The 21,195-nt window shown below is 38.8% G+C and overlaps 1 protein-coding gene and 1 long non-coding RNA gene across 6 annotated transcripts in view; both read right to left on the reverse strand.

Moving 5' to 3' along the window:
- The window catches only part of LOC134297977 (uncharacterized), a 56,881-nt gene extending 44,389 nt beyond the window's left edge, over positions 1 to 12,492 (reverse strand). Inside the window, exon 1 of the long non-coding RNA XR_010004931.1 lies at positions 1 to 12,492. This exon is cut by the window's left edge and continues 19,280 nt beyond it. This is a non-coding gene — a long non-coding RNA (uncharacterized LOC134297977).
- The window catches only part of grm5 (glutamate metabotropic receptor 5), a 1,174,932-nt gene that overhangs the window by 1,024,019 nt on the left and 129,718 nt on the right, over positions 1 to 21,195 (reverse strand). For all 5 annotated transcript variants that reach the window (XM_062977083.1, XM_003219342.4, XM_008108118.3 and 2 more), the window contains exon 3: positions 12,499 to 12,748. In XM_062977083.1, the coding sequence (XP_062833153.1) occupies positions 12,499 to 12,748 (250 nt within the window). The remainder of the gene's footprint in view (positions 1 to 12,498; positions 12,749 to 21,195) is intronic.

Consider the following 21,195-nt stretch of genomic DNA (forward strand, 5'->3'; position numbering starts at 1 on the left):
TAGTACTGCATATAAAGTAACATTGCACTCAGCCTACGTGTCCCATCCCTCATTGCAAAGGGAAGGCTCACACACACACATACACACACATATATTTCTGCAAATCTTCATCATGTAAGTCAAGACTTCTATATAACATCCCAATAATCCATCAGTGGATAAAACGTGACTTATGGGTCATATAAGCCTCTCTGTTTCTTTTGAACATGGCCTCCCAAACTTCATTCCCCACCCCATCAGTTTTTTTAGGCACATAATAAGTCTTTATTTAATCAGTAAGTGAGCCAGAATTTGATTGTCTCTTCTGGGAGTGGGTGAGGTTAGTTAAAAATAATTCAAGATCTGTTGGGAGGGGATGAGATAATTCAATATTGGGACTGACTGGTGATTGGCTGGCTTAGATGTTTCAGAAGGCATGTGTGTAACACTTAGACTGAAGCATTTAAGACAGTGCTTCTCAACTTGTGGGTCCCTAGGTGTTTTGGCCTACAACCCCCAGAAATCCCAGCCAGTTTACCAGCTGTTAGGATTTCTGGGATTTCTGGGAGTTGAAGGCCAAAACATCTGGGAACCCACAGGTTGAGAACAACTGATTTAAGATGTTAGGAGAATTAGTCAGGATCATATATAGCAATTAGTTAGAGACAGTGTCAGATCGTGTTAGGATATGAGTGAGAGAGTTGAGTGAGAGTTAACATGTGTCAGGATTTAGAGGTAGTAATCTGTGGTGTTATGTTCAATTTTTGTTTAATCAATCATATCTGTATACACTTGAACCTCTGAAAAGACTGCATAAGGAAAATAGGAATGCTTGAATTCTGACAATGGTGTCTGTAGTAGTGGTAATTAATGGTGTCATGTGGAGAAGTTACATGAATAAAGTCCTGCTGCAATCGAACCACAAGGACATCTAGAAATTCCTCACATTTTGAAGCCATAGGGGTGGGACAGAAGGAGGACCTCACATTGGTATTGTAAGTGAGGATAAATAGCAGTCCACATATTTGCTGGCAGTGTTTAAAGTGAAGGTAAAGGTTTTCCCCTGACATTAAGTCTAGTTGTGTCCGACTCTTGGGGTTGGTGCTCATCTCCATTTCTAAGCTGAACAGCCGGCATTGTCCATAGACACCTCCAAGGTCATGTGGCTGGCATGACTACATAGAGCACCATTACCTTCCTGCCAGAACTGTGCCCATTGATCTACTCACATTTGTATATTTTCAAACTGCTAGGTTGGCAGGAGCTGGGACTAACAGTGGGAACTCACCCTGCTCCCCAGATTTGAACCACCAACCTTCCGGTCAGCAAGTTCAGCTGCTCAGCATTTAACCCAATGTGCCACTGGGGGCAATGTTTGGCTGGCAGTAAAAGTCAGCACATGTGCCAAAATGCATTGCATACTGCATACTCACTCTGTGTGTTTTGTGCAATGAGATGACAACTGTGCATTACATTGCATTACAATGGTATTTAATATAGGCGAGGGTGGGCTGAGTAGTGCCAACATAGCATAGCACCACTACTCTGGGGTGCATTTACACTGTCTAAGGAATGTAGATTGACACAACTTGACTTATGGCTCAATGGTGTGGAATCCTGGAAGTTGTAGTTTTACAACAGCTCTAGCTTTCTCTGCCAAAATTGCTGGTGCTTCACCAAATCACAGTTCTCAGGATTCCATATCATTGAGACATGGCAACTTAAGCAGTACAAAATTGCATTAATTCTATCACATAGAACCAACCTGAGACAAGTACATTATCCTTAGCTGACCATGCAAACTAATATGCAAAGATATACCTTATATTCTATGGTGCTTTATCTTGTCTTAATAGTCCCTTGATACTGTTTTATTGTCCTATTAGTGCTGCATTTTATTGTAAATATATTATATGTCATACAGAGAACTTCGGTTCATGGGTAGTTTAAAGGTGCAATGCATCAAAATAATCAGTAAATTCTGCATCCGAATGTGTCATTCAGCTCACCTTTTCAGGTATTACAGGATGTTTTCTAATTAATCGGATAGAAGATTTATACAACCGTTTGGCTCCAGTTGTTTCGGGAAATATTTTGTGCTGACAAATATACAGAGTGTCAGTTTTGCTTCCCGAAGATGGCCTCTCCCTGCCAGGATTTACAAGGCTTCCTCCCAGCTGCTGTGAGCAATTTTAGGTTTGGAGGTTTTTGGTATTTCAACCACGTTATCAGTTGCCTTCAGCTTTCACCTCTGGAGACACAGCAGCTTCACCACGACAAACCATCAGTCAGTCAGACGGAGGGAGAAATGTGTTTGCGGCTTGCTACTCTGTCATTTGAATCTGGTGGTAGGGAAATGCATTATGCCTTCTGTTTTACAGATCAGGGGATATCCAGATTTGCATTCAAGTATATTTATAGGGTAGTGAGTAGAAAATGGGACTGAAGAACCAGGTTCAAATCCTAATAATAGCATAAAGGAGAATACTCAGGAACAGTTTTCTGCTCTCCTCTACTTCTCACACAGCTAATAGAAGGACACATCTCACCAGTGTTTTATTATCGATAGGTCAATGTTACACTTATTTCTTTGATTCAGATCAGTGACTTTTAAAAACCCTTAACCAAGTCATTCCTCTGCGTCTGAATTTAAAGCAGCACATGATGGAGCTGAGATCTGAGTGCCTCCTACCTAGAAACTTGTAAAATATTCTAGTTAGGCAATGATTGTGATTATACAGGAAGGATTTGAAATTCAAGATGTAGCAAAGAGCAAATATAAAAGCCCTTAGTGCTTTCCCAAATGAATAGACACTGCTTCTTGAATGATAGAGGTATAATGGAAGATGTTCCTAATTGCAGTGTTAATTGTCTGCAAATGTGCTGTCAGTTGAAAAAAGATGCATAGCAGTCATTATCATAGGTTGTGTAGTAGTAAAATTGTAGGAGGCATTGTGCAACAATTTAAACAGAAGTTGTGTATCATTGTGATAAGGATGCATTCTGTAATGTTTTATGGAAAGGACTTGGGGTAGGGGTTGCTTACACACCTTCCAATTGTCTCGCCTTACTTTTTCAACTGTCTTGGAATTGTCCTAGTTTGTTTCTCCGTCCCCATGCTTTGTCCTCAGCTTACATTAATTGTTTCATACCAACGCTATGAACATGGTAATGGCCTCAAAAGTCCAACCACTCCTTTTGCAACCCACATTGTAGTCCTAGCAGACAGTAGCAATCAGACAGTAAGTAATTTGAATTGTAATGTTAGAGGTGTGGAACAAAAGAATGGTTTAGTTATCATTTTCCTTCTCATGTTCATTAACAACATGCACAAAATCCTTTGTTTCTTGTAATGTTGGTGCTTCCTATCCAATTGGAATGAACATAACGGATTCTTCTATTATGTCCCCAAAAACTGAAAAATATAATATGTCAGATAAGACTATGAGGAAATCATTTTACTGGTGGTTAAAATAAAGCACACATCACACAGTTTCTCTCATCCTCCCCTCTTGATAATTTTGTGATTTGAACAGGTTACTAGAACAGGGATCCAACTGAAATGATTGAGAAACAAGTGAGAATATATGGAAAGGAGCACATGTTCAGCTCATTATATCATGATCATCTTGGTCATTATCACTTGTTGTCGAAGGCTTTCATGGCCTTCTGCTACAGATGTCCTTGGCTTCCTAAACTACATTTCCCAGAATTCTACTCACACCAGAAGAACAGGGTTGCCCACATTATACCCCCAGTGTGATAAGGCTGTAAAGGTGTAACATTTTAAGAACTTAATACAGAATGTATTCATACAGGTTGAGTATACGCCTTAAGAGTTTGATCCCCCTGCCCCAATTTTGGACTACTGTACTTGCATTTACATAATGAGCTCTTGTAGAGAATGAGACCAAAATCTAAGAACAAAATGTATTTGTTTCACATACACTTTACACAGCCTGGTGGTCATTTTATATACATTATTTTTAATCATCTTGTCTATTAAACAAAATTTGCATGCATTGAGTCTCTGGAAACAAAGGTATCACTATCTCTAGCCACTCATGTAGACAATTTTGGATTTGGAAGCATTTTGAATTTCTGGATAAGGGCTGCTCAACCTGTATTTGTAAATTTCTTCATGTTCGGGATGGGGAAAATGTGAAGTAAAAATGAAGTAAACACATTAGAGAATGAAATTGACATGTTTATGGATCTCTGTTGACCCGTAGCAATTGATACTAAGTGTTACCAATGGTGCAACCATCTCCCTCATGCTAAAGTATAGTTTTTCTGCCACCACAACAATGCTACTTTGGGAAATCAGAGAATTTCCACATTGTAATCTCACTTGGATAATTGCAATATGCTTTAGTACATGTGTCAAACTCAAAGCCCACAGGCCGAATCTGGCCCACTGTGTCATTTTATGTGGCCCTTCATATCCTGGACACCAACTCCTATGTTCCTCATCATTAGACATCATGACTAAAGCTGATGGGAATTGGGATATAGTAACATTTGGAAGGCTGTTGCTTGTTTTGTTCAGCCAGGATAGTGTGGTTTGAACTGAGATGCAAGGATTGTGAATATGATGTCCTTTAACCTTTCCCCAACCTCAGAACCAAACGGGCTGTTGGGTTTCAATTCCCATTATCTACATGGTAGATAATCAAAAGTGATGGAAGTTGTTGTTCAATAACATCTGGGAGCCCAAACTGAATAAAAACTAAAGAGAACCGACCACTATATTTAAAAAATTGACTCTCTGTATCCATAGGTTCAATGGTCCATGGATTCAATGGCCTTTTGAAGGCAGCCATAAGGCTGATGTAGCCCTCATTGAAACTGAGTTTGACACCCCTGTGCTATAGCATCTCTCCATGGACACTGTTGGAGGCATTATTAATGCCTCTCACTAACTCATGGAGGATGCCATTTTACTGTTGATAATACTCTGAACACCAGAACATTTCTATCGCTTCTGCATTTCCTTAATTCACATACCAGCAGCTCCTTGATAATCATGGAATACATTCCTCGCAGAACATTTGGTTCCACATTACTTGAAAGTTACAAGGTTATGCAGCTGATTACTGAGATGACTCTCTCTGTACTGGTCACACTGAGTAGGCTGTGGGCTCCTGTCTAGATTTTATTTGATTTTCTTTTTACTCTTTCCAGGATATACGTTCCTTCTCAGAGAAATGTTTCAAGAGCTATGCATATCCTCCAGGCTTTTCCTGTCATCTTCTGATTTTTCTCCAGTGTTGCTCATATGCACAAGTAAAACAATCTCTTCCTCTCTCTCTCTCTCTCTCTCTCTCTCTCTCTCTCTCTCTCTCTCTCTCTCTCTCTCTCTCTCTGCAGAATATGTGATATGAAAGCTGAGTATTATTGGCAGTTCAAACCTACATAGAAAATCTGCAGATGAGACCAAGCATTGCTACATTGTGCTTGCTAATCCAAGCAAGAGCTCTGCACTGTAGTTTTGACGCCATGTATAATTCTCTCTTCCTAAAAATGGGAATGGAATTTTGATATTGAAATACCCATTCTAGGACTTCAATGATTCTGAAAGCACCTTGCCTCAAGAATCTATACATATGCAATATGTCCTGGAGAAAATAATACACACAGCCATTATGGTTAATCGCTGTAAAGTTGGCTTTGCTTTATTGTGACTTATCAGCAAGAGACCTCCAAGAAAGCCCGTTATTAACAATCCTTTTCAGGTCTTGCAAACTCAGGGTAATGTCAAGAGTTCATCTAAACCAGGGGTCCCCAAACTAAGGCCCGGGGGCCGGATGCGGCCCTCCAAGGTCATTTACCTGGCCCCCGCCCTCAGTTTTAGACTTAGGCTCGCCCAAAGTCTGAAATGACTTGAAGGCACACAACAACAACAATCCTACTTAACTTGACTATCTCATTGACCAGAAGCAGGCAAACTTCCTATTGAAATCCTGAAAGGTTTTCAGTATCTTGGTTAAAACTGTTTTTATTTTTAAATATTGTATTGTTCTTTCATTTACTAATATTGTGCTATGGTAATAATATAATATATTGTGCATACATATAATCTTGATAATAATATTATAATGTAATACAATATAATATTTATTTATTTATTTATTACAGTATTTCTACCCCCGCCCTTCTCACCCAATAGGGGACTCAGGGCGGCTAATAATAATAATTATACAATATAATAATATTGTATAATATAATAATATAAATTATATATTATATATTAAATGTAATATTACTAATAATATTATGGTATAGTGGTATAGTACAATATATTCATATATAATGCTAATATTGTACTATGCTAATAATATTATATATAGGAGCCTCCGGTGGCCTAGGGGATAAAAGCCTAGTGACTTGAAGGTTGGGTTGCTGACCTGAAGGCTGCCAGGTTCGAATCCCACCCGGGGAGAGTGCGGATGAGCTCCCTCTATCAGCTCCAGCTCCATACGGGGACATGAGAGAAGCCTCCCACAAGGATGGTAAATACAGTAGAGTCTCACTAATCCAAGCCTCACTTATCCAAGCCTCTGGATAATCCAAGCCATTTTTGTAGTCAATGTTTTCAATATATCGTGATATTTTGGTGCTAAATTCGTAAATACAGTAATTACAACATAGCATTACTGTGTATTGAACTACTTTTTCTGTCAAATTTGTTGTATAACATGAAGTTTTTGTGCTTAATTTGTAAAATCATAACCTAATTTAATGTTTAATGGGCTTTTTCTTAATCCCTCTTTATTATCCAAGATATTCGCTTATCCAAGCTTCTGCCGGCCCGTTTAGCTTGGATAAGTGAGACTCTACTGTACATCAAAAACATCCGGGCGTCCCCTGGGCAACATCCTTGCAGACGGCCAATTCTCTCACTCCGGTTGCTCCTGACACGATATATATATATAGTATGTACATACAACTTGTAAGCCACTCTGTCTCCTTTGGGGTGAGAGAGTGTGGGGGTATAAATGTAGCAAATAAATAAATAAATAAATAATTGTTGTTAGGTGGGGTGTGCACTACAAATAAGATATGTGCAGTGTGCATAGGAATTTGTTTGTTTTTTTCCAAATGATAATTCGGCCCCTCAACAATCTGAGGGACCATGAACCGGCCCTCCACTTAAAAAGTTTGAGGACCCCTGATCTAAACTGTAGAATCTATATAGTTTGACACCACTTTACCTGCTATGGCTGAATGCGATGGAATCATGAAAACCAGCACAATTTGGCAGAGAAGTTTGTAGACCTTGAAAAACTACAACTCCACGATTCCATAAGAATGAATCATGGGAGTTAAAGTGGTGTTAAACTGTAGTAATTCTACAGTGTTGATGCACCCTGGGTCTGTCTTCTTATAATGCAGTCATCCTCTTCTACTGCCTTCAGTTTTACCAAATGTTATTGTGTTTCCCAATCAGTCATGCTGTTTCATGGTACAGTAGAGTCTCACTTATCCAACATAAACGGGCTGACAGAACGTTGGATAAGCGAATATGTTGGATAATAAGGAGAGATTAAGAAAAAGCCTATTAAACATCAAATTAGGTCATGATTTTACAAATTAAGCACCAGAACATCATGTTATAAAACAAATTTGACAGAAAAAGTAGTTCAATACGCAGTAATGCTATGTAGTAATTACTGTATTTACGAATTTAGCACCAAAATATCATGATGTATTGAAAACATTGACTACAAAAATGTGTTGGATAATCCAGAACGTTGGATAAGCGAGTGTTGGATAAGTGAGACTCTACTGTATCTTCAAAGCACAACAATCTCAATGTAGTCATTTTGACTTCTAGGGGCAGCTCAGGTTTGACTGATTTGGTCTTGGACCCATTTCTTTATATTTTTGGGAGTGCAAGATATCCATAAAATGCTTTCTGTGCCTCATTTCAAGTGAGTTGAACCCACTCAGGTTCACTATTTCATATACAACTGGGATTAAGGCCAGGAGTGGATTCACCATCTGACTAACACAGGAGCCACCAGACACCGCTAGTTAACACTATAAATTTATATAAAGACATCAATCAATGTTGTTGACAAATCTGAGGAAAAGACATTAATTCAGAAACTATGGTATTAGGGGAAAATCTTATCAGAAAATTAATCTCTGGTCTAAAATGAATCTGCTTGGAACATAAAGATACAAACAGAAATTAGTGGATATATAATAAACATTTTACAAAGATTTGGACGTTCTTTTTAGTGGGTAGTCTTAAAACAGGTAATGAAATGAAATGAGAAATATCTCAGTGATTAATGAGGTCTGGATTCCATAACAGTGCAATGTGCCCTGCTAACAAGAAGCAAAATTCATTTATTTTAACTCAATTAGTAGCCCCTGATTCCTTCAGCAATATGTTCAGAAAACAGCAAAAATTGTTCCAGGAATCTGCTTCCCGATGTTTAATCAGAGCCAGTCACATGTTAAGGTGAATTCCTCATGAATGACCCTCTGAAACACGAACGAAGGTGTGTTTAGCCACATTGAGACCTTTTGTTGGGTAATATAATTGAACAGTCAAAGTAGTCAATAATATCTTCTCTCACTTTTTTTACGGCTGAAATTTAGTCAAATAACAATAAGAATAATGAGACCAACAAAAATCTTATCTAAAGTAGCTTAAAAGCATTGTAAACAAACTTATGAGAAAAACTACAACTTCATGATTCCATAACACAACAACACACACACATTTGTGTGCACACACACCAAATTAAAAGAACCTTAAACTAGCCTCTTGAGGCAGAAGAGACAGTGGTATTCTGCTGCACTATTGCTTGTTGACATGGAGCAATGGTTTTCTGATGGAGAGAAAGGGAGAAGAATAATCCATTTTGCTGGAAGCTGCAATTGTAAACAGGCTGGCCATGTTCCCAGCCTCCGTAATTAACCTTGCACTTTATTACAACTTCTGCAAAGCAGACGAACTCACGTGGAACTGTTCAGGGGAGGTGGAAAAAGTCCATTAACTCTCCCTAAGAGTACAAAACTAGGAGTAGTTCCATCTACTACCACAGATGAGTCTAAGGGTGCATAATGGAAACTCAAGGGGCTCTTGATGTGGGAACATGGAAAAAAATTACTTTTTGTGTTGTCGAGGGCTTTCATGGCCGGGATCACATGGTTGTTGTATGTTTTCTGGGCTGTATGGCCATGTTCCAGAAGTATTCTCTCCTGACATTTCACCCACATCTGTGGCAGACATCCTCAGAGGTTGTGAGATATGGAGAAACTGTTTCTCCATACCTCACAACCTCTGAAGATGCCTGCCACAGATGTGGGCAAAACATCAGGAGAGAATACTTCTGGAATATGGCCATACAGCCCAGAAAACATACAACAACCCAACGTTACTTTTTATTACAACTCCTTGGCCATGCTATCTGAAGGAGCATTTGATTTGTCCTGAAAGGCAATGTAAGTAGGCTTTGTATGGGGTCACTGTTAGCCTTAATAGTAGTCCAATTCCATTTTTCTCCTCTACAAATAAATTTTTGTTAGGTTTTACAATGTACTGAGTCATGCACTGCTAATGGGCTTCTATTGGGAATCATTTGGGGAATGTGTTTGGGCCTACTCCAGGTGATTGTCAATGATGCAATCCTGAGTTTGGGTTGGGTCAATTAGTTGGTAACCAATCAAGGATTACTATGTGTAAATGTATTGTATATAAGGAACCATGTTCAGTGTATTTTCCCTCTCCCTTTCCTTTTGATGTTGTGAAGTCTATATGCAATTAAACCTGTCTACTAGGACAAGATACTGCAAACTGTGGTGAGTCTGTAATATCATCTAGACTGGGGGAAAGACAGTAGTAAAAACTGACAATGGCCGGGCATGTGCTCAAGTGTCTACTGTGGAAGCAGACTGGAAGACTGAAAGTACTGAGCAGGTGTAAGCTACTGGAAGGCACTGAGACTCTGCAAGTATAAAGTTAAATCTTAACAATTTTCCTGAGCTACCATTGTCCTTCCACTTCTATTTGGATGATAATTGTTCAGCCTAGTCCTAGCCAGTGGAAATGTAGCTGAGTTTTGTTTGTTTGTTTTTGCTATTTTGTCTGCCTACAAATGACAACAAGAAGTAGAAACTACATTAATAACCTAGCAATCTTTTAGCATTGGTTCCACCACATTCCCCAAACATAGAATCATTCAGTGGCATGAGTGGTGAATTGCAGTGGCACTATTAAAAAAAACCAGGAGGAAATATGGCTTATTAGGCATATTTTGATAAGAATGCAATAGAGACTTACACAAGACAGACCTACATATTTTATGGATGCTCCTATGGAATGTACATGTCAGATTAGAAGAAGGCCTCCTCAGATGAATGAGGGGGAAAAGACAACTGATTCTTGTTGGAGACAGAAAGGTTAGCAGCTCTACCCTGGAAATGGAGCCAAAATCTTTCCTGTAGACAACTGAAGAGAGTAAGCTGAAGCTTGGGTCTTTGGAGCATTGGTCTGCCTTATAAGAGAAAAACTGAATTGTTTCGAGCATCTGTGTTGAGAAGGTCATGATATCAGCCATCTAGTACTACTTTATGCATATCTTTTATTTTTACAAAGGTACACGCAAATCTAGCTGATATGTTTATTTCTACTACATGGATTTCATGCTTTTTAACAAATCTCTTTATGGAAATAAAGAAAAAAGGTCAATGGTTCATATCTAGCTGTAGTCATACATAACCATTAGGTATATATATCTGCTAATCACATCAAAATACACATTTACATTAGTAAGGACATCCAGATGAAGAATAAAACAACTAAAATAGTACATACTGGTTCATAAATATACTTACTTACTTACTCATAAATATATCTATGATGGAAAACCTTTTCCACATTCCAGAACTCAAGAAATTTAAATTGGATCTCAACTGTCATGATCTCCTAGCCAGTGTCTATGGCTGTGTTGGTCTAAGAAAAGCAAATTTCTCAAGCTCAAATTTCCTATTCCTAGAATTAGTTAGAAGGGATTCTGTCTGCTTTTTAGCCTTTGCACCTTCAGATAATTAGCTATCTAATCATATTCAATACTGGGCATATCTAATATAATATTAACAGACAAATATGTTCTACAGCAATTATTTAAATAGCTTTTGACTGACTAAAATGATTTTCCCAATTCATGGCCCAGTAATTTTTTTCCAGGTTGATAAGAGTAAATTTGAAATGCTCCAAAAGCTGAAATTGTCTACATGGTTGTCTGAGATAGCAATACCTTTGAATTTGGATATTTCGATGTACACAACTTCATGCACAATATTATTACGAGTATGTGTGCCTGAAATTGCCTTCTGACTATGTGTGTATAAAGTGTGAAATATAAATGAATTCCATGTTTAAACTTTAAGATATCTCATTACATACAGTAGAGTCTCACTTATCCAACATAAATGGGCCAGCAGAATGTTGGATAAGCAAATATGTTGGATAATAAGGAGAGATTAAGAAAAAGCCTATTAAACATCAAAATAGGTTATGATTTTACAAATTAAGCACCAAAACATCATGTTATACAACAAATTTGACAGAAAAAGTAGTTCATTACACATTAATGCTATGTAGTAATTACTGTATTTACAAATTTAGCACCAAAATATCACAATGCATTGAAAACATTGACTACAAAAATGCGTTGGATAATCCAGAACGTTGGATAAGTGGGTGTTGGATATGTGAGACTCTACTGTATATGCAAATATTCCAAAATCCAAAACAATTCTGTTCTCTTTTATTTCAGATAAGGAGTATTCAACCTGTATTGCTCAACAAATGCCATATTAAATTATGGATTAATTATTAGATGTATTTGTATTTCCTTCCTTTTCCCAGGTCAGGACTCAAGGTGGGTTACAATGGATTTAAAACACACCGTTATAATTCACAAAATACTAAAGTTAAAAAGTGATTGAATGATGAAAAACAAGTTAAAAACATAAACCACAAAACCATAAAAAACACAACAGCAGAACAAAATAATCAATATAAAATCCAGCACATTGTACAAGGTCTGTCCCACTTAAACAATCATTTGTCAAAAGTTGGCTGAAACAGAAAGGACTTCACCTGTTTAATGGAAAGAGGTTACAGAGGTGCATATCTAACTTCTCTGGGGGGAAAATCTCAAAGCCTGGGTGGCAACTACAAAGCAGACCTTCTCCTGTGTTCTCACCAGGCATGCATGTGGGGTTGGCAAAGTGACGGAAGAACTTCATTCTCATTAAAACAAACAACAACCAATGATACATTTCATCAGATAAGAGACATTCCCCCTTTTCTCTCCCATGGTCAAGAATGTCTCTTCTCTTAATGTCTTGCTAGAATTTATATGTAATGTTCAAAAGAGAAAATAATATCTACATTTCACCAATAGGTACTTTTCACCAATATATGGACATTTGAATAAAAATCATACAGTAAATCTGAAATCAGAAGATCCGAAGATCTGAAAACATACTCACCTGCCCAGCAGCAAGAATTCTCCAGCCAGCCCCAAGCGCCTCATGGCCATAAGCAGTCCTCGCACAGTCATGCCCTCACAGAAGCACGCCACAACTCTTGCCTTGGGTAAATGGCTTCTTAGCTTCTCCAGCAGTTTGTCAAAGCTCTGTTCCCCGGCATTGCTGTAGATCTTATAGGAATGGGCAATGCAGATCCCTTCCTTGGCTGACATGTCTTTGAAGGCTTCCATTCCACTTTCACCATAGTTTCCTGAGCAAAACACAAACCACAAGACCATTAGCAATCAAGGTTCCTAAGGAGGTGATCTTGTAGGTTCATCAGATCATGTGATCACCATAGCATGTTATTTGCTGCAGAGGTTAGGTAATTTGAAAATGGATGAATAGGTTTCTAGTCATTCCATAGCCATGAATAAGGGAGGGGAAAAATCAACCAGTGTTCCAATATCAGCCTTTTTGAATACCTGAAGGACTGTCACAGAGAAGAGAACTTTTATCTGATGTCCCAGAAGGTTGGAACAGAACTAATGGTTTTAAGTTAACAGACAGTAGGTTTTGATTAAATATTAGAAGCAGTGTCTCAATAGTAAGAGCAATTCAGCAATGAAACCAATTGCCAAGAGTGGAGTGGGCTCTACAGTCACCTACGTACATATCCACCACCAGAACACTACATCTAGAAGACAATCGTCCTCAGACAATGAGGGATTGCCTAAGTAAGTCTGTCAGGAGTGCTTCCATTGTGTGTTTCTGCATGGCAGGGGACTGGGCAGGATGATTCTTGTGGCCTTTTCTAACTCTGTTTCTATTATTTTATAATTTCCTGATTGGTATAGTTTTCAAATCTCTACAGTTCAAAACAGGAAAGATGCCATTGCCTTATTAACTTCTTTTGGCATTTAAGCATTGAGCTTGGCATCTGTTTTGTTTTTGTTTGTTTTTTACAAATTCTAGGCCACTTGAATCTTTTGGGATGGTTGGATAGAATGCAGCTGTCACATCACATGTGCCAACCAGCTGAAAGCCAATTAATCAATTTTGCACATCACTTTAGTAGTGATGCTGCTCATATAAAATATTTAAGAACTTCGTTTACTGATGCATTGCACTTGTCAACACTGAAGAAAGGAATGAAGGACAGACAGAAGGAAGGAACAGAGGTGATGGCAGGAAGGAGTAGGAGAAAGAACTGCACAAAATTTTATCCAAATGAGAAAGGATATGGTTTTACGATATATATAGACACCAGAGGGAATGTGGAGGAAAACACTCCTTTGCATCCAAAAAGTACTCATCATGAATAAGCTCTGCCTAATTAATTTTTCATATAAATTATCCTGATAGCAAGGGAAACTTTTTTAAAAGAACATGTATATTTAATGTCAGCTTCATGGAAGGAAGTAATGACAGTTATTCAGCATGGAAAAAGTGGTGATTATTGTTGTTTTGCCAACTGCATTCTCCTGTAAACAGTTAGTTCTATCTTCCAAAAATTGTAGAGCAGACTAGAAAGTATCAAGAGACTTCTCCTAATGACGATTTTAGCATGCAACTGCAACTACAGTTTAGATCTTCAGATTAGAAATCTCCAAATGCTACCCGCTTCCATTATATAAATGTGTGTGTGTGTGTTTCTATAATTTACAATGTGATGCCATCCTATCACAGATAAAAATCTTGATGCAAATTAATAAGTACCATCAGAGATGTTATGAATGATGGAGAAAACATAGGTTAGGAGAAGCTGCAGCGGTTTGCTTTTGCCTGACCCTACTGGGAAGGTCAAGACTTTGTCCCTGTTTTCCTTTGTACCCTGTGGAATGCAAACTACTTGTGCACTTTGAACTCCATTTGCAAACATTATAGTAAGCTGAGAACAAAGGGAGAAAGTAGAAAGGGAAAAAAGCGGGACCTTTTCACTTATTGTCCCAAAAAGTGGGACAATAGAGGATTAATTAGGACTGAACCTGCCAAATCCAGACTGTTGGAGGGGATGCACCAATAAGTATGTCAGAGTTGGTCAGAGGGATTTTCAGCTGATATGTTCACTCCTTGAAGGGAGTGAAATGAGGTAAGATGACATTTAGGCAGGTTTTCATTTCCTTTATCTCCAGCTTCAACAAGGAGCAACTGACGGCTCATGCATTGCAGAAGCTGCACCAAATATGTCAGTCGAAAACGCACTGGATTGGCTCAAAAATCTAAGAAGATTTAGAAGGAAAGGAGGGGGAGAGAGGGAAGCAGAAGAAGGGAGAGGGACAGGCTGTTCTTTTTTTCCCTCCTGATGAAACTGCATTCAAGCTGGCACATGCCAAAGTGCCCAGAATTCTCACTTTCATAGAATTCCCCCTCTTTGCATCTAAGTTTCCAAAGTGATCCAGTGGGAATGAACGGTGGTGGGACCAAAACAGGACAAATGATGCAATAGTATCTTCTTTCATGCATTTTTGAAAGTATGCAGCAGGATGATGGGAAGTTTGAACAAATCAGATCAGAGATAGAAGTGGAAATGTTGTAACGGTTTCAACATAAGAGAAAACGCCAGCATTTTCCATAATTCCTTCTATGCTGGTTTAATAGTAGAATTATTGGTTAGGTTTATTGGTCCTGAGGAGTCACTATGGGCAATACAAAATATAGGAGAAAAAGCCCATACAGTAGAGTCTCACTTATCCAACATAAACGGGCTGGCAGAATATTGGATAAGCAAAAATGTTGGATAATAAGGAGAGATTAAACTAAAACCTATTAAATGTCAAATTACATCATGATTTTACAAATTACGCACCAACAAATCAACAGAAGAAGCAGTTCAATACATGGTAACATTATGTAGTAATTACTGTTTTTACGAATTTAGCTCCAAAACAACACAATGTGTTGAAAACATTGACTACAAAAACACTACTACAAAATTGGCTACAAATAAAGATAGAATTGCATAACATGAATTCACAGTAACAACATTGTTGGAAGTTAAATCCGTAAAAAGTTCAGTCCATGCTGCCCAGAGATACAGCTGTGGATCCAGGCGGGAGGCAGATAGTGTTGGATAATCCAGAACATTGGATAAGTGAAGGTTGGATAAGCGAGACTCTACCACAGAATTTGGGAAACTTTGCTTTTTGGATTGAAATGCCCAGACTGCCCAAAGTAACATGCCTCACACTTTACTGCTGCTCTGTAAGTGCAGCATCTCAGGTGTAGTCACCTTTGCACAAAAACATTACAGGCAGGAATACTCGAGACATAGCCATATCAGTCAATTTCATCATAAAAAGATACACAGGAATCCTTAGAGACTAATTAAGAAAAATAAATGTCTAGCATAAGCTTTCATGGGCTTTAGTGATTGAAGGGGTAATAGACCCTTACTGCTTTACTGCTGCCCAGTAAAACAGACCTGTACTTCTGATCTAAGTGTGTTCCTGGCCCAAGATTATACGTAAGCATACTTAATTAAGTAACTTCTCTAGGACTTCTGCTACCAAGTTTAACAAATGAAGAAAGTATATACCCGTATTATATCACATAAAAGGAACTTTTTCACTTTTTCTGGTCTCATGCTGAAATTTCTCTCTTTGAATTGAGAACTAGATTAATGCAGACACAGGATGGAGACTAAGAGATTTGCCTTCAAAATAGATAAATGGACCCTTCCTTCCTGCATATTAGTCTCCAGCAAAATCCCTATTAAAGGCCACAGCCCCACTACTTCATTTATGTAGCTAACTCTTAGGCAGCGATCGTTTCAGTGGGGTAGTGAACCCATTCCTGGTTCTACTCTGATCTTCCCATGGGCTATCCAATGTGTTAAAACTTTGGGGATAGGGTTCTGCATCTTGGATATCTTCTTTGAAAGTCAGGTGCAGAGAGCACATTTATCATTCTACTGATGTGAAAATCACCAGCTACTGCTACGTCTATTTATTTATTATTTACTTACTTACAGTATTTATATTCTGCCCTTCTCACCCCGAAGGGGACTCAGTGTGGATTACAATGCACACATACATGGCAAACATTCAATGCCATTATTAGGCATACAACATACAGACAATAGAGGCAATTTAACATTTTCCAGCTTCCGGCTTCATGAGGATATGCTCGATTCTAGCCACAGGGGCAGCTGCCACTTCATCATCCACTGTGACACCGAGTCATTTTTGATGGTAGTACTTCCCCATTGCTCATCGCACACCAGTAGTATTATGGTGTCATAAATTAAGTTAAATTATGCTCTCCGCATTAAGTAGTACAATAGAGTCTCACTTATCCAAGCCTCGCTTATCCAAGCCTCTGGATAATTCAAGCCATTTTTGTAGTCAATGTTTTCAATATATTGTGATATTTTGGTGTTAAATTTGTAAATACAGTAATTACAACATAGCATTACTGCATATTGAACTACTTTTTCTGTCAGATTTATTGTATAACATGAAGTTTTGGTGCTTAATTTGTAAAATCATAATCTAATTTGATGTTTAATAAGCTTTTCCTTAATCCCTCCTTATTATCCAAGATATTCGCTTATCTAAGCTTCTGCCGGCCCGTTTAGCTTGGATAAGTGAGACTCTACTGTATCTAGATTCTCTACTCACAGCCGGAATTGTTTTCAAGCTGCTTAGGTGGGTAGCAAACTAGGCTATTAATGGTGAGGAGCTTAATACCAACCTGGGCTTTGAATCAATGATCTCTTGGTCAGTAGTGATTTATTGCTGCTGGCTCCTAACCAGCTGTACCACAGCCCAGTCCAGATGAAACTCCAATTAAAATGCATCTAAAAATCCAACCAAAGTATCCCCCACTCCCACCAAACAATGGTCCCATGGTACCCACTGGAATTTGGTTTCATGGATACCAAAATCTGTGAATGTTGAAGCCTCATATACAATGGTGAAGTAAAATGGTGTTCTTTATCTAAAATGATAAAATCAAGGTTTTCTCTTTGGAAGTTTAGAAAAAATAATGCCATGAATGCAAAATCTGTTGATATGGAGGGCTAACTACACTATTCTGGAGTCACTGGGAATAATTTTAAAAGAAAGGTGATGGGAGGGATGTGTAGGATTTTCCTTTCTTATATGGCCGCAACACCTCTAGCCACCTTTAAAACTAGACAGACCTGCTCAGTTATGCACAGCAAGGGATCACTGTTGCCAAATTGAATAATGCCGGCTGGCTGCTTTGGCATATTAGCAACTTGGTGGCAGCGGTGCAATTATTTACAGCTCTTTTCATTATTCAAAGCAGCTCAGTGCCCTGCTTTCCAAAGGCACAACGGATCGCAGCCTCTCCTCTTAATTGCCCAGAGAAAATGTGAATCACATCCCTCCCTTCCCGTTTAGTGGGCAAAACTGGATCTGATTACTCTCCTGATCTAAGCGGTACAAGAACAGATGAGCACAATGAGGTCTCAAGTGGAGCTGCCATGCATCCAAAGTGACAATTGGATGGAAAGATTTTGTCAGCACCCGGCGGCAGGGTGAATCGGAAGCTTTCTGAAGGGGATAATGTGAGTAATCATAGGAGATATTAGCAGGACTGCAGGGGAACAATCCTCGGAGAGTCTCCTTTCCTTGTTCTATTCTATAGAGTCTCATATGTATGATTAGTTCCGCAGCCAGCATATCTCCTTGCAGGCATTGCATGTTAACTCTGGGCTGATTGGCTCAGCCACTTGCCTTTGATGACTCATACCAAGAAGGGTCAGTCGGCAGAATGTCATGACAAGTATATTCTGCAAAGATATCTTGTCTTTGGACTTGTTATCAGTAATGTGTTCCTAAGATGCCAGGCAGGAAGTTTCACAAGCAGCACATGATCACAGTCTCGAAGGTTGCCATTTAAGCCTTCCTGAGATTTTTAAAATTTATCTTGCTTCTCCTACCCACTAGAGTTTCATCTTTGGGACACATTATCTTCCATTTTCACAAACTAGAAGAGAAATACTTGTGTTCCTCCTCTATATATTAATATCTGCAGCTTTGTTATGTGTCCCTCATTCAAATTGGAGACAGTGGTACAGACATGAATCATTGTTGTGTATCACAAGCACTATTGCCTTTATGGTACATCATGTTCTCCATCAAAGTGCAGAGACAGCTGTTTAAAAGTTGCTCTGAGTGGATCCAACTCCTTCTTGCATGTTGTGTGTTTATTATCCACAACTGCAGTAAACAAACCTCTTTCAAAACCATAGACAACATCAATACAGATGTGAATCTTAGTTACATATCACATTGGCATTTTGTCTTCATGGTGCATTATGGTCACTATGCAAAACCACTGGCTGTCGTTTAAATTAATTTTGATCAGAATTGATACACATATCTATATTCGTACTGTTACCTCACTATTGTGCATCATTCAAGGCACAGCCATAGTATTGCACAACATTATACATTATAAAAAATAGGTAAAACTGGGTTGTTGTGTGTTTTCCGGGCTGTATGGCCATATTCCAGAAGCATTCTCTCTTAGGTCCAACTGTGTAACAGCAACCGTGTTGATTGTGTGGATCCAGTCAACATGGTTGCCTAACTAAGTTGCCTATTTCACAGATGAAAACCTGAACAAGATGGCAAATCTTATTAAATGAGAAAGAACAGATTAGCCAGGAGGGGAGGTTGTAGCTGTTTTCTTTTGCCTGTGTCTACTGCAAAGGACAAGATTAAAACACAACACCCGAGGAAGTGATAACGAAACAAGGGGAACAACCCGGGAGACCTTGTTGTGTGTGTATCATTTCTTGGCATTGCAAATCAAACGAAGAATTCCTTTGAACATAAAAACTATTATTTTGGAGACTGAAAATCTTTACTTCAACTGACAATGGCCTAAGATTCCACGCAACTCCAGGAACAATATGGACTTGGTTGTCTCTTTATGTCCTTCAATAGTATACTGTGTTAAGATTATGACATGGAAACTGTACCATTGTTGATAATATTTTGAAAGCTATTTTTTTGATGAGAAGTACTCTAATATAGAGTTGTAGGATCCTGATTTGTATTATAATTTGTGGGAGTTTTTAAGTGTATATATACACATACATTTTGTTCTGCATTATTATAGATATTGTGCATTATTCGCATACTGCAAGTTGCTTCTAGTGTGAGAGAATTGGCCGTCTACAGAGACGTTGCCCAGGTGACACCCAGCTGTGTTACTGGAAGGCTTTTCTCATGTCCCCGCAAGCTAGAGCTGACAGACAGAAGCTCACCTTGTCTCATGGATTCAAACCGACAACCTTCAGATCAGCAGTTCACAAGGGTTTAACCCATTGAGCCACCACAGCTTCTAATTTGTAGATTTGAAGTAAACGAAAGACAAAAGTGGAAAGTGGAAAGAAAAACTTTCATTTTGTGTTAGAATGTTGTTCTAGCTTGTTCAAGGTCTTTTCTTGCTTTGGCTTGCAGTGGATTTCCCAAAGTGAGGTTGCTGCTAAGGCTGCAGAGGTAGACCCTTGGAATTTATCTTAGCAAAACCTGCATTTTACCTTCGAAGCAATAGATGCTGCTGGCTAGCAGGGCCAATGGCAATGGCTGAGCCCACTTCCGATAATTAAAATTTCAAAAGCCACTTGCACATATTGCTGCCACAATATCCTGTGGCAATGAGATCCACCTACTCATTCTGCCTTGTGAGACATTTACCCTTGCTTTCTTCTAGTTGAATATTTTATTAACTTTATTAATTAAAGTATTTATCTTCTACCTTATATCACAAGACTTTGGTGCTCCATACCGACTGCAAAAAACAGTCTAATACATTCAAACAGTGCTATACAGCTGCCATTCTTAAATTATGTGATATGATAGATCCCCTAAGGTTATTTTTCCAATATACAGTACCAGGGACCAACACCATTTTAGTGTCCATGGCTATAGCCCTCCCTCCCTCCCTTTTACTTGTTTGTTTGCTTACTTACTTGCTGCCAGCCAATGACCCACTGACTAGTACCATAATGTAGTGTCAAAATGAAGCCAACACTAGTGCCCATGGGCCTCAAAGGGTTTACACAACTGGGGACACACAGCAGGGAAGGCTTTCTCCTGTGGTCTACTTAATGCAGTTCTTCCATAAGGCATAAGGCAGATTTTAACAGTTATACAAGGAGAGGCACTCCTTAAATATCAAGATCACATCATCTAAAAACATGAATAATTCTCATGAGGCTACCTCTGGTTGTTAATTTCAGCTAGGACATAAAGGTAAAGGTTTCCCCTGACATTAAGTCCAGTCATGTCTGACTCTGGGGGTTGGTGCTCATCTCCATTTCTAAGCCAAAGAGCCAGCGTTGTCCGTAGACACCTCCAATGTGGCTGGCATGACTGCATGGAGCGCCGTTGCCTTCCCACCGGAGTGATACTTATTGATCTACTCACATTGGCATGTTTTCAAACTGCTAGGTTGGCAGAAGCTGGAGCTAACAGCGGGCGCTCACTCTGCTCCCGGGATTTGAACCTGGGACCTTTCGGTTTGCAAGTTCAGCAGCTCAGTGCTTTAACACACTTAGCCATCGGGGCTCAATCTCAGCTAGCACAGTCCTATTTAACAAATGGGGCTTATTTAGATGTCGATTATTGTTTTAACAAGTGAATGAATCTAATTGGATTAGATGTTGGTGAAGCTGCATGAAGAATTAGATCTTGTCTTTATTCTAACACAAATTGACTAGTTCCTGTTGGCTTT

The sequence above is a fragment of the Anolis carolinensis genome, chromosome 3, assembly GCF_035594765.1.
Source record: "Anolis carolinensis isolate JA03-04 chromosome 3, rAnoCar3.1.pri, whole genome shotgun sequence".
NCBI classification, from domain to species: domain Eukaryota; kingdom Metazoa; phylum Chordata; class Lepidosauria; order Squamata; family Dactyloidae; genus Anolis; species Anolis carolinensis.